Raw genomic sequence first — 17,014 nt, 5'->3', positions numbered from 1 at the left:
ATTTGCATATTTAGTTTAAGTTAGGGTTAATTTAAGTTACAACAAATCAAGTTTGACAATTCGGTTTGAGTTAAGGTTGAGATAGGTAAAATTTAACTTATTCAATCTTTGTGGGACACATTTATGTACTATGAGTACGCCTCGTAACAAGTGCTTCACCTATCACTTGGTATTCTGCTCCCTCACCATTGCTAACATTCTCCAACTTAGGTATCTTATTACTATCACTCACCACTTTTCCATTGTCTCACAAGATTATTGTCCTTTTGTTTGGGCATTGAGATACAATGTGTCTTGAACCCAAACATCTAAAACACTTGATATCCCTATTCTTAGAAGGCTAGGTATTTGACTTTGGTTTTTTTTGCTAGCTAATTTATCTTTTTCCTTTGGTGTTTCGATCTTAACCTTTGAAATAGCCCTATCACTTCTATTACTATCCTACTTCAACTTTCAAGAAGGAATAGAGAAGAATACCTAAATGCTCATTTTCTTTTTAATTGTCTCTCCACCTTCATTGCCACATGTAACTTGTCCTCTAATTTCACATAATATTGTAACTCTACTACATTGGCTATATTTCTAATTAAACCATTCAAAAATCTGACCATTGTGACCTCTCTATCCTCCTCAACATTGGCCCTATCATAGCTATATACATCTCCTTATAGTAAGCCTCCACACTTTTTGAACCTTGGCAAAGGCTTTGTAGTTTTTGATAAAGGTCTTTATAGTTATGACTAGGTATAAATCTCCTCTTCATGATAGCTTTCGATTCATCCCATATTTTTATATGCCTCTCATGATTCTTCCTCTTATNATATTTGTGGGAATCAAATATCAACTCTAGCTTTTTCTCCCACTCCAAATAAACTTCTGGAATTTCTACCTTGGAATGAAGGAGTTTCATCTTAATACTACCCAATTTTGACCAATTTGATCTCTATCAAAGTCTCTAGGATCTCCTCTAGGCCCCCCTATCATGCATATCTCTTCTATTTCTCATCTTACACACTTCGGCTTCCGGGATTCGGTCATCCTTATTCTCACTCTCTATGTTGTTCTCATCATGAAAAATAGCTCTAAGATCATGCCTATTGGCCCTTTGAAAACCCGCAAGTGCATAGATCGTGATCAAGTAATATAATGGTGAATTAAGTGTCAAACCATGAGGACTATATGTTTAATCGAGTTAAAGCTATTAATACCCTTAATTGAATAGCAATAGTGAGTTGTAATAAATCAATGTCCAATTTGTCAACTAATTCGAAAGCAAAGTACAAATTTATCAAATTTATGAGATGTATTGCTAAGATGTAGAATCTCATTACTACTACTTTTTAGTTCTACAATTTAAAATGACAACTCGAAATCATTCTTGTTGGTCAATGTTTCTATTTTAATTAAAAGCTTCTCTCGATAGCAATTAGATATAATCTTGCATGTGACCTTCCTATATCTCTATGAAATATATGAATATGAAAGACAGAATTTAACGAGTTAGAACATCTATAGAAACCATGTGAAGTATAGAGGTATATCTCTATCGTCTTTCTAACTTCACAATGCTTATCACTATGTTTTAGCGATCTTATTGTCTCTCTCAATAACAACTAATGGCCAATTAATTGAAAAACAAACTAAACTATAATAAACATCTAAACATTCAAACAAATTAACGTCAATCCAATTATTTAAACCAAAAATCTCATAACAAAGGTGGTTTAATCTCATTCTAAAATGCAAAAATCTAGTCGAGCATATTGAAATTACAAAAAATAATTCGAAGTTTAATAAACATCACCGGAAATTAAATAATTGAGGAGAAGTCTTGAACTCTTGAATGACATCAACGAATTCTTGATATCTCTTGAATTTTCCTTCCAATTCTTTTACAAATTTCCTAGTATGAATTCTACTCAATAATCTTCTTGCAATTCCACAATTAAATTCTCTGACAAATACGAATTTATCTTCTTGTAATTCCACAATCTTTTTTTTTTTGCATGAAAGAGGCTCTCTTTGATGTAGAAGACATTCTAGTATTTATATGGCTCGAGTCTAGGTCAAAGATATCGCCCACAATCTTGCCAATTTAAGTTTTAATCGTATAAGGAAACCTGAGATTTGACTGACTTTTATACCAATGCGACCGCATAGTTCAACGGAATGCGGCTGCATAGTATAAATGTTGAACTCCACATTTTTTCTACATAGAACTACATGACCACATAGTGCAATTTTTGGTTGCTTTTTACATTCTTTCAAGTTTTGGTCTTCGAACTTCTATGCATCGTCTTTTCCCTCCTTTTCGCCTATATTTTTGCCCTCTTAGCTTCTAAGTGCATCCAACTGAACCCCTAACATCTTCAATCTTCAATTCATTGTCCATTTTAACTATTGTCTTGTTGCAACTTGGTTCCCATATTCTGGATTTCACTCTTTTTTAGGACTTTTCCTTTGTTTCTTCCAATTTCTTGTTCAACAATTGAGTTTTACTTATTTTACATAAAATACAACAATTAAGAACGTCATTCATCAAAAGAACAACTAAATACACTTATCACTTATCTTGCCTCCTAACATTAGGAACTCATTTAGATTGCTCCCTATGTAAGTTTGCATTTACCGTATTCCATTGATCAATTCTATTCCTAATTTTTTCGAATATCACATTCATCCAGCCAAAAATTGTTGTTTCATAACTTTCAACATGAAGGATTGATTATTCTTCTCCCTAATTATTGATTCTTCTCTCTCAAACATCTTGATAACTAGAATTATATGCCTCACACGTTTGCACACAAATGTTCACTCATTATTGACTTTTTCTCAATAAAAAGCTCGCCACTCTTGCCTTTTTTCCTCTCTATGTTTCTTTGTCATGTTTTCTAAGAAACTAATTGATCCCAATAAAAAATTTAGCCCCTTGTGTGCTTCAAACCCACAAGAACAAAGAAATAAAGGATAATTACTTGAGAAGGACTCAAGAAGGAAAGAACGAAAGAAATTGAATAAAAACACAACAACGAATTTCAAGAAAGGGTTTCTTAAAATTTATCTACGCTTTTTCTCAACAAAATTGATATTAAAGGATGATACCATTTTTTCTTGAATTTTTTCCCTTTTCTAGGTGCTTTTATTTTATTATTATTATTATTATTATTATTATTATTATTATTATTATTATTATTTTGCAATATTCATTTTTGTACACTAAATATGCAAAAAAATCAACAAAGGCAATAAACAAAAATATTTGATGAAAACTCAACGAAGAAACACAAGAGGAATTGGAATTAGAAAAGCCAAAAGATAAAGAAACCTACTTTTAGAGCTAAAATATTAATACCAGCTTATGTGAACCCATGTAGCAATAGGAACTCTGACACCCATAAAAAATTGAAACAAACTCCAAGAAAGCTACAATCAGAGTTCGAAGCTTGATCCAATGATTTATTGAATCAAAAAATCAAAGTTATTTATGAACCTTGACTCATAATTACAAAAATCACTAAAATTGCTATAATTGTTGAATGCAACAAAGAGTATGAATCTTTGATAAATTCTAATTAGTTCAATTAAGAATAAGTAAAAAGCAAATCTAGTTTTATTAATTCTCTAAAAAGTAATAAATTTTTTTAACAATAAAAGAATGAGGCTGTAGATATAGGCAATAACAAAGAAACACTAAATAACTCATAAAACATTAATAAAATATCAAATAAATAGAGTTCTTAACGAAAAAGGAAAAATTAAATCATTTTTAGATTTTTGTACTGAGCGATCATCGCGTATTCTCTCGCTTGCACATCGTTCAATTGATTTGGTTATGACCTTGAAATTTTGCCTCTGTGCATGCGACTGATGTTGCCTATTGTCATGTTGCTTTCCGACTACATTGTAGGCTTCCCTTCTTCTAACTTAACTTGAATTAAGTGCGCTAAGATTGGTTATTCTTTCATACTCATCTTGAAATTTTGTGTATTGCTCATTGCACTTGAACTCTTGATTCACGTAACTTAGACTTGTCCTTGCATGAATTCTTTGATTCTCTTTGCTCTTGATCTATCATCGATCCATTTTCAACATGCAATGGATCCTTGCAAGCTTGTCTTCCATAATTCTCATCATACACATTTGGCCCAAAAATATATTATTGACCTCAAAATTTACTTTGACTTTAGTCCCTTAAGATCTTAAGATTATTACAAGGTACCTAAATCATAACCAATAGAATCTAGTGATCTTTCTTAGCACAAAATAATCTTAACTCGTAACTTTATCATCTAAAAATATATAATTCTCACTATTTTTAATCTTGTACCTAAATTCTACATTTTTTTTTTAACGTTTAGGCCCCATCTCATATTTAAGCTTTTGAAAGCTCTCTTCTCCTTACGAGTCGTCCTTATAATATTTTGGGGACTTCAGATTATGGTTATTAAGACTTTCTCATTTAGAAGAGGTAATTCCACCACTTGCACTAGTGGATTGAATATTCTTTCCTCTGCTTGTCTTTGTATTAGGTATACCAAATAAATGAGTCAAAGTAGGTAATATAAGGGAAGTATGGCAAAGCAAGAGGTCTTGAAGTCTACTTGGGCGCGCTTCTTCATTCATTCATTTATCTAGGCTTGACTAAGAAGACATTAATCTAGAGAACCTGGCTCATTTTCACTTTTATTTTTAAATTTTCTAGAATTCACTAAATTACACATTTCATTTTCCTAATTAATAATTCGCCATCTGTTCAAGTGCCTGTTTCGAATGGAGCTTTTGAAGAGTTTTCGTCTTGCCCACTTTCGATAGTAATTTCAGAATTTTGAAAAGATCGTTGACAACTCTAACTCCGAATGGCTTGTTTCGGTCCATTTTTTGTCTTGGATATTGTTATTTACACTATGATGATATTTATCTACAAACGAGATAATTTTGCTAAATTAGTAACACTCTAGTCTCTCAAGTTATCAGAAATGATTTATTTTATTCGTCCATCTTTTGAATTGTACAAAATCCTTGGTTAAAATATAAATATTTATTTTCACTTGTAAAAATATTATGTTAAGAGTCTTGAATTAATTAGTCGTCTAAGATTTCAAGATTTTCAGAATAGACCTTGGTTAGAACCAAACATCACCAAACGTTGAACCTTGGTATCATGGATTCTAGCATACTTGCTAAAACCTTGACTCATCATTCACTCACAATAGAAATTTTTGTCGTGGGCTTATTGACTGTTTGCTTTGTACGGATTAAAATTTAATTTTAATCTTAGTCAAAATCTTCAAAATCAAACAATCAATATTAACCACATCTTTTATGAGTTTAACAACTTTTCAACCACACATTTTAAAAACCTTTATTACAATCTATTAAAAAATCTAATTTTAATTCGTGTCAAACACCCTATCAGCATTACATTGATCATAACTATAGACTGTTACTTTATTAATCGACATTAATTATTACTTTTCTAGTGATGCTCAATCAACTTGATTAAGATATATCTTGATTTGACGGTCAACTCTAATTATTGCAAGGATTTCATTGTGGTTAAATTTATTTGTTTGAGAAATTGTCAAGATGAATTTATTTTTAACACAAAAGAACAAATTAAATTATCTGAACAATTCTTGAGATACAAAACGAAGAATTTTAGCCGTTAGATTTAATAACAGATTTCGTTAGGAATACCAGCAATTAACAGATTATTAACATCACGTTACGGTTGTATTTGACCTTGAAACCTTTGACGCCAAAAAAATGACGTGACGCTGTCCCACGTTTGGCAGTCATTCCCACCACGCGTTTTTCATCTAAACTATTCCAATAATTTAAACATAAATGCCAAACGGCACCTACTAGGATTATATCCAATTATCCATACGTGATAACAAGTTTCCACATCAAAGACACTACTTTTGAATTAGAATCGTCTGTGTAAAGATAGTTTGTCATTTAGTAAAATTATAATTGAGTCACTAAAATTTAGTTTATGTTTTATTTATTTATTTATTTATTGAATATGTTAAATTTCGTCACCTATCATCCTCAAATTGACTAAATTTGAAAGTCACAATGTAACTTTTTTTTCACATAATCGCTATGTGGCACTCTAAAATAAAGATGGTAAAATGAGGGATTTGATAACTTTTATTAATAGATTAAATGCATTTTTTTTATTTCGATACTTTTATTATCTAGTGCAATGATAAGCTAACGTATCACGTAGTGATTATGTGACAGATTCATTATAGCACGTATATATTTATATGCAATCAAAAAGTTTAGACATTAGATGCTGGCGCACAAGATAAAGTTGGTTGTGGGGGCTAATCCTTATAACTACCATAAGTAACTTAATCAGTTTGATAGATGGGTGACAGAATATTGAAATTTAAAACTGAGAATCATACTACTTGTACATACGTAAATAATAGATTAGTTTACAGTTGCTAAGTTGGTAATATTTTGCAGGCTATTGCCTACTAGGACAAAAAACAAAGTTAAACCAACTTTTGTCAACTCAACGCATGTAAACCAATTTATTAAATATTTCTATACATGTAGCATTCTTGTAAAACTAATATTAAAGTTCACTAATTTGATTGATATTAAATTGAAGTTAAGTAATCTAATAGAATAATCAAAGTATAGTGACAAATTTGGGGGAAAATGATATTTTGATTAGTGATTTTTTTGAAAAATGTGTGATCAAAATGTGGAAAAATTTTCGATTTATATGCAAAATATTTTATTGCGTGAATGTATAGTTAAAAATGAATATAAATAATGAAGAGTTTTGAAAATTAAGGGACTAAAACAAGGGCCAAAGTTTTGAGTAATGTTATTCAATACCGTTGGTGTTTAATACCGACCTAGATGACATCACTTGTATCATTAAATTATAGGTTCAATAGAATACGATGATTTATAACTCATTTATTAAGACTCATTACATGCTTACACTTAGACTGGTGCTGAATGACCTATTCTAAAGTTTTGTCGGAAGACTGATGACCACAACTGAAATTTATATTTAGTTATGCTCAATATATTAATATTTTTTAAAATAATATTTCAATGTGTCGAATTGAATCTCATTAGATAAAGATGAGAATAATAATAAACTACAAAGACAATTTTATAAAATTACCATTTAAAATTGAACTCAAATATTCAATAGTATTTATATAATTATATTACGATATTATTCTTAGTTGCATTGTTTAGCAACATTCTAATGCTATATTTGATGCAAATTAGTGCGTGACCAATCCCAATATTAAGAAGTCAAATCTCAACATGTTAAATTCTAAATCTTAAAATACCTTGAACCCTTTAATCTCTGTAAAATTAAATTTTCATTGTAAACATCCTTTGTTATTAAGTTATATGTTACAATAAAAACAATTAGTATATAGATTATGAATAATGTTATTTACTATTAATGGTACTAGAACATCAATTTAGGTGATCACGGTTGATATGTTCGATTAAATAAGTTTTTGTTTAAGTCTCATTCTTTGGAAAAAAAAAATTCTTAAACAGTGTTTTGATATCATTTCAACAACACATTCTTCAATAAAATATATTACATATAAATTCAAAATTTTTCTTTATTTTTAAATTACATATTTTCCATCAATACACTATTCAAAAATGTATTTTTCCCCCTAAAATGAGGCTCAAACAAGGGCTAAATCACATGACGTTTTATCTAGATGAATCTATAATATGACATCATGCAATTTTCACCTAAAGTAGTGCTAGACATCAATGGTTCTGAATAACATTATTCTAGAATAGGCTCATTACATTCTTTAAAAAAAGGGGGGAAAAGGAGAGAATTTCACATGTTAGGCGTAGCTGGTGTATTTAACGGCTCCTTATTCAGTGCTATGCATGATTCCTTCATTACAGTTCTATAATTCAGAGTATCATTTCTTATTTGATCCATTTAAATTCCATATTCAAAGTTTCCATAAATCATTTGTTTTGTAACAATAGGGATAGAATTTTCTCAATTCTAATCTATAAGACGTATTGTGCCGGTTCAACGATTATTGACTAAGTAGCTAGATTTATATAGGCGAGCGACTAATATTTTTTTAATAAAAAAAAGTTAGTTATAATGAGCCAAACAAAACAGGTAATTAGTGCGTCACCATATTGTTGCCGACGATTGCGCATTTGTGGACCCCACACGTCAAACCAAATTACACTCCACACATCACGGAGTGGAAGAATTACCTAATCAATCAACGGACCTGATACGACAACGTCATCATGCAAAATAAACAGTAAAATCAATTTTAACTCGCCGGTAAAAAAATGTTACTGCTGAACAGAATCTGATTTTGTTGGACATTTGGCGCCAAAAGACATGCCCCCACGCCTCCCACGAAACCCCTTCTGTATGGGAGATTTTTAATCACATTAAAATCGAATCTAATTAGTTCCAACTACTAAGAGTCTGTTTGGGAGTGATTTTAAGAATTAATTTTTTGACCGTTAAGAAAAAAGTGGGATCCACCTGTGAGAGAAGAAATCAAATATGACGGCTGGAATAGTGAAATAACGATCAAAAAATCAATTTTTTGGGTGAAAAAATCGGGCCCAAACAGGCCCTAATTGAATTTTGATTCAATTTCAGAATTACTTTTAATAATCATTTGTCAGAATTTATTATCCCCTTGTTTGAGCCCCATTTTAGGGGGAAAATACATTTTTGAATAGTGTATTGATGAAAAATATGTAATTAAAAAATAAAAAAATTTAAATTTACGTGTAATATTATTTTATTAAAAATGTATAGTTAAAATTATATCAAAATACTGTTGAAAAATTCATGTTCTGGATCAAACAAGGGCATAGGTACACGAAAGTGAAAACAACGAAAATTACATAATTTACATATTTGAACGATAAAGTTATTTTAACAAATCTTAAATCATCTCCAATTATGGAGTAAAATTGAGTGTAAATTGATATCTTCAAAATTAATTTTTTTCATCCTCATTTATATTTCGAAGAATTTAAATTCAAATTTTGCTCCAATAAAAAAAAATAAAAAATCAATCTTCTTTGAGTTATGTTATATATACAAAGTTAGTTGACAAAATAATATTTACACCAATCATTTCAGAAAGAGATTTTTAAATCATTGGAAATCAATAGTCTAAATTTTGTCAACACTTATTTTGTTAACCAAATTTGTAAACACACTTTATACAAATAGTATAATACATTTACTTTTGCCTCTTGTAGATATATATTTACAATTCGCATTTTCTTTGCATTTCTCCATTTAAGAGGTTTTCGACTATTTTTTGAAGATCTATACAATTTAGATTTATTTTACACCATAACTGAAATTGCAGATTTGACTCATAGTCAAGTAAGTTTTTGTATACATATTTTATTAAATTTCACTTATTTATAATTTAAATTGTTTGTAAACACTTCAAATGTAATGAAACAACTTAAACTCTTATTTTGATAATCGTTAAATTTTATTTTTAATCATTTATTTTATTAAATTAAAATTTTAATATTCATTTTTTAACCATACATTTGATGAAATTATAATTAGAAAGGGAAAAAAAATAAAAAATAATGCGCTTTACTAAAACGACCGGGACCAAAATTCTCCGGTTTACCTTGTTTGTCTTTTGTTTGGAAGACCGTCCTTATTCTTCTTTCATGGCTCTGGTCAGCACAATCCAAAATATATAAGCCCAATTGTTCTTCCATTTAAGACTCATCATCTTATTGCCTCACATAAAGACGTACACACAGAGAGAGAGAGAGAGAGAGAGAGAGAGAGATTAATTGATGATATTTTGAATAGAGAATTCTTCAGAAATGGCCTGTTTGGATGGAATTAACTGTAACAATCTTATAGAAGAAATGCAAGAGCCCAGTGTTGATAGAGATAAATTGAGCTACGAGATTTTTTCGATTTTGGAAAGCAAGTTTTTGTTTGGTTACGATGATCAAAAGCTTTGGATTCCAAAGCAAATATCACCGCCCATTGAGCAGCCGAAAAACGACGACGTTGTGAACGACGGCGGCGATGTTCAGGCTATAAAATATCAGAGGGGAAAAATCTGCATTCTGAGCATCGACGGTGGTGGAATGCGAAGCATAATATCGGGTAAAGCGCTGTCGTATTTGGAGACGGCGTTGAAGAATAAGTCTGGGAATCCGGCAGCCAGAATATCGGATTACTTCGACGTCGCCGCTGGCACCGGCGTCGGAGGAATTTTCACGGCGATGCTCTTCGCCACTAAAGATCAGAACCGGCCGATTTTTAACGCTGACGACACGTGGAAGTTTCTCGCAGCAGAAGGGAAGAAATTCTACTGTTCAAGTAAGTCGAAGCCTACTCTCTTCAAGAGAATATTTAACAAAACCGGCGGCGGAGGAAATTCCGCCACTGGTTCAGCGACGGCTGGTCTAGAGAAGGCAATGAAGGAGGCGTTTACGGATGAGAAAACTGGGCGGAGTTTAACGTTGAAGGACACTCTAAAACCGGTTTTGATTCCTTGCTATGACCTCTCCACTACGGCGCCTTTTTTGTTCTCCCGAGTCGATGCTCTAGAAACGGACAGCTATAATTTTAAGATATGGGAGGTGTGCTTGGCTACGTCGGCTGAACCTGGCCTTTTCGACCCGGTTTGCATGAAATCGGTTGACGGATTGAACCGTTGCATAGGGGTTGACGGGGGACTGGCCATGAATAATCCGACGGGGGTGGCTATTACGCACGTGTTGCATAATAAGCAGGAGTTCCCATTCGTTAGAGGAGTCGAGGACGTCTTGGTACTCTCAATAGGCACGGGTGGCCAGCTGTTAGAGCACAGTTTCGAGTTTGAGCAAGTCAAGAGATGGAAGGCCGAGGATTGGGCTCGACCTCTGGCTAAGATATCTGGCGACAGCTCAGCCGAGTTGGTCGACCATGCCGTCGCTATGGCTTTCGGCCAGAACCGGAGTTGTAATTATGTCCGTATTCAGGTACTTTCACATGTTTACCTAAGTTTAAAAAGTTCACTTGCACGAAAGCGAATAAGTTTTAAAATAAAGGAAGAAACGAGTTTGGGGCTAATGTGCACAGTTGGGTATTTTGGGGGCATGCAATTTATTATTGGAAATTGTGAAGATTAGCGAAGGAGAAGCCAAAATTCCAACCTAAAATGAACTGTTTGACATTGACATATTCTACCCAGACCAGACTCTCGTGTTCTTGCTGTTCTTAGTACATATAGCTGTTTTTTTACCCTTGTAGGATTGGGTAAAATGTCAAGAATTACGTAAACTCCTGCAGTATTTTTTTCATTACGCTGAATGCTGCTACTGTTACTATATCAGTCACATTCTTTAACTGGCTGTTCTTTAAATGTTGCAATGGTCAGCTAATGCTTTGATTATTTGGGTTATTATAGCACTGCTCTGTGAGGTAGATTTTGCTACTTTAAGCTTAGCAGATAGGAGTTGGATCTGACGATCTGTTGTAATTTCTTTTCTATAACATGTCGTTTGCAAGGATAATTGTCAATAAAGTTGTTCCGTTTGGTGTTAAAACAAAAGAAACCCCAAATACAGCTTGCAATCCTGTCCTTTCATGACATTTTCACCTGGAATATTACTGGAATCCTTAAAGTCTGCCATCAAATTGATGTTAGGTACGGTAAGATATGTGGGGGTGTGGAGTATCTGCAATTTGTACCGGCAGTCGTAGTTCATTGTCCTACGGCAAAGATTGATACAATCTTCTTGGGCCATGAATCAATCCTGGCCCTTGAAGAGGATATCTGATGCTTGTTGCAGCAAGAGAATGTGACTTGACTTAATAACTAAATGTATGAAAATGCAGCATCCATAATAACATCAAGAGTACATATAGTGACGTGATACAGATTGAAATTTGGTGGAATGGACTAGAAATAAAAGAGGGTTGACATTATTGTAGTTCATCTAAATATGATTATGGGTTTCGATGTTTAACACTCCAGTGTACAAATAGCAAAATTCATATGATTATAGTGGGATTTATTTCATATATTCTCATGTGGTCTCTATCATAATTTTGACATAGATGGATCAAACTCTTTCCCATTACTGTAACTGGCTTAGTCATAAATCTAAGTTCTATTTTACATAATAGGACTTCTGCCACTTCCTTATTACCATTTAGACAATCTTCGATTTAATAATAGATAAAAGACCGTGACTCCACCTAGCTTGAAAAAGACTATGCCGCCAACTGCAAATCTAACTCTCTCTCATATGACCTAAGGTAACTGTCTTTAGGATTTGGCCTGAACTGTTTGGCAGAATACCATGTGTTACGCACCTGTTCGCCACTCGTTTGGGTAGGAATCGTTAAAGAAATTTAAATTAAACTATTATTTTCTGGCGCTGCACAAAATTCATTTGTCAGTAGCAATTCAGTAACCTTCAAATGTTTCATTGGCTGTCATAAGTTTATCTTTTTAATGTACTTGTGAATAACAGGCAAATGGATCCAGTTTGGGTGGATTTCGGCCAAATGTCGACTCTGATTGTAGCCCCAGCAATGTAAAAATGCTCATGGCAATGGGCGATGAAATGCTGAAACAGAAAAATGTAGAATCTGTTTTGTTCAATGGTAAAAAGATTGGAGAGCAAACCAATTTGCAGAAACTTGACTGGTTCGCTGAACAACTTGTGCTAGAGCATCAGATGAGGAGCTGCCGAATGGCTCCTACTGTTGCATTCAAGCAAGCTACTCCAAAACCTTCTTAAATATATCCCTATTATAATCAAAAAATTCCCAAAAAAAAAAGGTATGTTGTCTTCTTTGACTAACTTTACTTTATGATAAATTATTAATTATGTTATCTTATGCTTTCTGACTTAGCGCGCTGATATCAGCTAGGTCCTATCCATTATTCTCATTGCTGGTGCATAATGTTTTTCATTCATTATTATCATATTATAACATTCATATTTTGCGGGATTCTAATCACAAGAAAATATTGGTTTTGTCTGTTTTTTGGTACCCGTGGGCTCTGTTCTGTCATTTTCTACTGATTTAATAAACACGAGAGCGTTTAACAACCGCTGGTTGTTTCCAGTAGTTAATGAGTGTGAGAGATGGAAAATTAGGTGATGTTGGGAAAGGAAATCTCCCTTGCTGTCTGGCCCAGGATACTGATTCTTTAGGTACGTTGGTTAGGACTTGGAACCATGACTCTTGAACAAAACCGCATTCATTTGTTAGTCTATAGATGTGTCGGTTGTCTCAGAAAGACTTTCTTTTCCCAATCTGTGGACAATGAGACCATATCTGATCCTTAGAATTTGAGACTGGATGGTACTGTTTGATTCTCGTGGATTTTCTCCAGACGAACTTCAGTAGAGAAGAGTAGTCTATAATCTAAAACTTCAAAAAAGTTCGTAATTTTATGGAACCAAGGTAATAAAATTAAGCCCGTGTTTGTTTCCCATTTTTTCCTCTACTTTCAGAAGAAATAGAACCATTTTTGGGCCCACCTGGCATGATTTATTTGACCTGCATCTCACATTTGGCTTAGAAAAACGGGCACAACGGTTGGAAAACCCATTTTCATTTCGAAAAAATGTGCAGCAAACACAGACTAGGTGAAATTGAATTGAAATCTACTTGAAATAACCGGGAACTCATCACTTTCAGGCAGTGGCATTGTTTAATCTGATTTCGCGCGCTTGTGGCCTTTTCATGTCATTTAAGAATTTGCTTTGACATAATTAAGTGTTACTTTTTCCCTTTTGTGCATTCACAATGTTTCTCGACTTTTAATGTATTTCTGCCCTTCAATGAAGGTACAGATGTATGAAATTCAAAAAGAGCAAAGAACTGGAAGAAGAAAAGCAATATAGTAGCTTTTACTTTGTGAGAAAAACATCAGGTAGGAAGAAAATTGGTCAAGAACTTTAGTGAAAAGGACTATGTAACTGTAAAAAAGTATGGATTTTGGTAATTCTCCTCACTTGAGATTTGCCATAGAATTGGTCTAGAGATTGCGCAACAAATAAATCCTTCATTCTCTTGATCTCAAAAGAGTGTTATTGTTGGTGGGTTACCATTAAATTTTGTTTAAGGTTAGTGGTGGAGAGAAGATTAATGGTTTTTGTAACTTTTAGCAAGGATGCCTTTGTGATTGTGAGTTTAGTGTTGTTGGTTTCTCATTGGCTACTGATTGTGTTTATTGATTTTGTATTTTGTTTGCATTAATATTTCTCGATTTATTGAAGATACATCCTCTCTTATGGTGCGTTTAACCCTTCATCCTTTCTTGTCAAAATATTAGACAAATTTTAACCTTTTTCTTTTATAATATTACATTCATCTAACCAAATAAATCATCAATGTATTGGTAATTGAAATTGACTAAGGGTCCGTTTGATTGCAAAGATGGAATTGAATTGAATTGTATTGAAAATGAATTTCAGGCTAAGTGTGGGGGATTCGATTCCTGAGATATGGAATTAGACTTTTTGTAGGCGCAGTATACAGACATTTCTTGTTTCCTGACCTATTAGGATACATTCCACAATTTACCTCCCTCACAAAGCTCTAGGAGCAGGGGTGGTGGGGATCCTCAAAGTTGGGATTCAATCTTTTTTAAAATATTAGACAAGTTAAACATTATCACCATAATTAATTATTATTATTATTATTATTATTATTATTATTTGGGGACAAGTTTAGGCAATTAAATCAATATAATAGTTATATGATGACTTTCGAATATATGGCAAGAAAAGTGTATTAGGCCCCGTTTGATTGTGCAAAATTTTCCATAGAAAATGGAAAATCAAATTCATTTTCCATCTTTGTCCTGTTTGATATCATTTATTATTATTTTTTTTTTTATAGGAAATCCATTTTCTAGCTTGTCTTATGAAGAAGCAAATTCCATCTTTTCAAGAATCCCAATTCTAGTTTACTGTAGTGATTTTTTATTTTTTTATTTTATTTTTTTCATTTTTTTTTCAATACCAGTAAATTTCATCAATTTAAATGACAATTTTCATGTAAAACAAAACCAAACGAACATAAAAAAAAAACACTTTTGTTTCAAAATATTTCACGTGGAAAATTATATCAATCAAATACAATAATTTACAATTCCCAGAAAAATAATTTATAGACAATTCAATACCCTAGAATTCGTTTTCAATTCTATCTTTACAATCAAACGAACGCTTAGTCAATTTCAATTACCAATACATCGATGATTTGTTTGGTCAGATGAATGTAATATTATAAAAGAAAAAGGTTAAAATTTAATAGATCATATATTTTATGTGAAACATATCCAATTGCTATTCAGAATCTCATCCCGTACATTGAAAAAGTAATTTGATTTTACATTTCGATGTTGGTACTTTCCACCCAGACAATTTCTCAATCTAAACATGTTTGAAGAGTATTTATAAATAATTTAGATTATAAATAGATAGAAACGATTAGTAGATGTGTAATTTATTTGTTCCTTGAAATGTATGAATAAAAAGTGACTAAGAATAATTAATAGATAGCACATTGAGTCAAATAATGGAGTTTACATTTGTTACCTCTTAATATACTATCAGTCTGTTTGGAGTGATTTTTTGGTTCAAAAAATTGATTTTTTGACCGTTATTTCATTATTTCAGCCGTCATATTTGACTTCTTCTCTTATAGGTGGACCCCACTTTTCTCCTAACGGTCAAAAAATCAATTCTCAAAATCACTCCCAAACAGACTCTATGACATCTTGACACATTACTTCTTTGGGGCAATGGAGAAAACAACAATATATTATGTTTTGAAGTGTTGACTTCTTATTTGTTGAAAAAAGGAATGATGTGCCGGAAAGAAACAAACATATTTCAATTCGTGTCCATATAGCTGAACCTTAGCATTCTCTTGTGAAGTCCTTCTCATATCTGAATCTTGAGTACATGTATTTTACAAAAGGCAATGAAAATGAATTTCACCAATTATTTTGACAGAGACAAAGTCCCCAACTCAAAAGTCGCAAACAAACTGGTGACGCTAACGGGATATGGAAGTAAACGCCGCGTGATATTCAAACTAAAGCAATTTCGAACTTTTATTCAAATGATTAGCAGATTCCTATTCCCTTTAATTTTTTACTAGTTTAATTTTCATATGGAAATTGCTTGGTCACCATCCAACATATCTTGGCCGTTTCAAATTCCTTTCCCGTACTTGTGGTTTTATTTTATATATATATATATAAATCTTCTTTTTGTTGTAAAAGGAAAGTTTATTAGGATTTAGAGGTGAATGACAATTGTATCCATGCAGTTCTAGAAATTACTTTCTGCATATAAATCAAACTGGAATAATAAAATTATGGATTAAGCTATGTGTATTCATTAGTCTTCTCTCCTACAGCAATGTCGTTTGTTATACTATCCATCCTCTTCTTATTTTTAGTTGTACATTACAAGTCCGAAAGCCTCTTCAATATGAGGGATCCTTCAAAATCAAAATAGAGAAGGGAGAGCGAGCTTGGAGTTTTGACAGTGACCGTAATTTTCTTCCTTTCTTATGATGCCTATAATTAAGATAAGATGTTACTACAATTGTAGCACTTTCCTTTGGTTTAGTTTAGGGCGAGAGGTCCAGTTTCAGCAATGGAAGTGATAAAAGGAGAGTGTCTACTGGCTTTCATTTTTTTTGGCTACTCTAAGAAAGGCTATCAACATTTGGACAACTTCCTCTTGCTTGATCTTTGTGGTCGAAGTCTACATTATATCACCAGTGATGAGACAACCCTTTTCATCCCTCACCCTGCTGGGGATTTTTGAGCAGCAGACGAGAATTTTTCCCTATTTACCCGTCCTAGTTACTTATTTGTTTTTTAATTTAAATTTAAAAATTAATTTTATGAGCACAAGAATAAAATAAAAAATAATCAGGACACAACAACACAGGATAGGTCATAATTAGTTTCTTATCCTCCCATTT

At 32.4% G+C, this 17,014-nt stretch overlaps 1 protein-coding gene across 2 annotated transcripts; it reads left to right on the top strand.

Moving 5' to 3' along the window:
- Positions 1 to 9,649: 9,649 nt before the first annotated feature.
- LOC111381386 (patatin-like protein 6) lies at positions 9,650 to 14,296 on the top strand. Of its 2 annotated transcripts, none has more exons than XM_023005165.1 (3): positions 9,650 to 11,022; positions 12,523 to 12,833; positions 13,858 to 14,296. In XM_023005165.1, the coding sequence occupies exons 1-2, from the start codon at positions 9,871 to 9,873 to the stop codon at positions 12,790 to 12,792; spliced, it is 1,422 nt and encodes a 473-aa protein (XP_022860933.1). In that variant the 5' UTR covers positions 9,650 to 9,870; the 3' UTR covers positions 12,793 to 12,833; positions 13,858 to 14,296. The 2 variants fall into 2 exon arrangements, with proteins under 2 accessions (XP_022860933.1, XP_022860932.1); XM_023005164.1 differs by having other exon boundaries at positions 13,852 to 14,296.
- Positions 14,297 to 17,014: the final 2,718 nt, after the last annotated feature.

Source organism: Olea europaea, unplaced genomic scaffold, assembly GCF_002742605.1.
Source record: "Olea europaea var. sylvestris unplaced genomic scaffold, O_europaea_v1 scaffold23, whole genome shotgun sequence".
Taxonomy (NCBI): domain Eukaryota; kingdom Viridiplantae; phylum Streptophyta; class Magnoliopsida; order Lamiales; family Oleaceae; genus Olea; species Olea europaea.
This window is presented reverse-complemented; position numbering and strand designations above follow the sequence as displayed.

Bases quoted from the DNA above. Each gene is read 5' to 3' on its own strand.
- LOC111381386 (XM_023005165.1), top strand. From the start codon at position 9,871: ATGGCCTGTTTGGATGGAATTAACTGTAACAATCTTATAGAAGAAATG. The intron at 11,023-12,522 runs GTACTTTCACAT...TGTGAATAACAG, and splicing joins GTAATTATGTCCGTATTCAG to GCAAATGGATCCAGTTTGGG.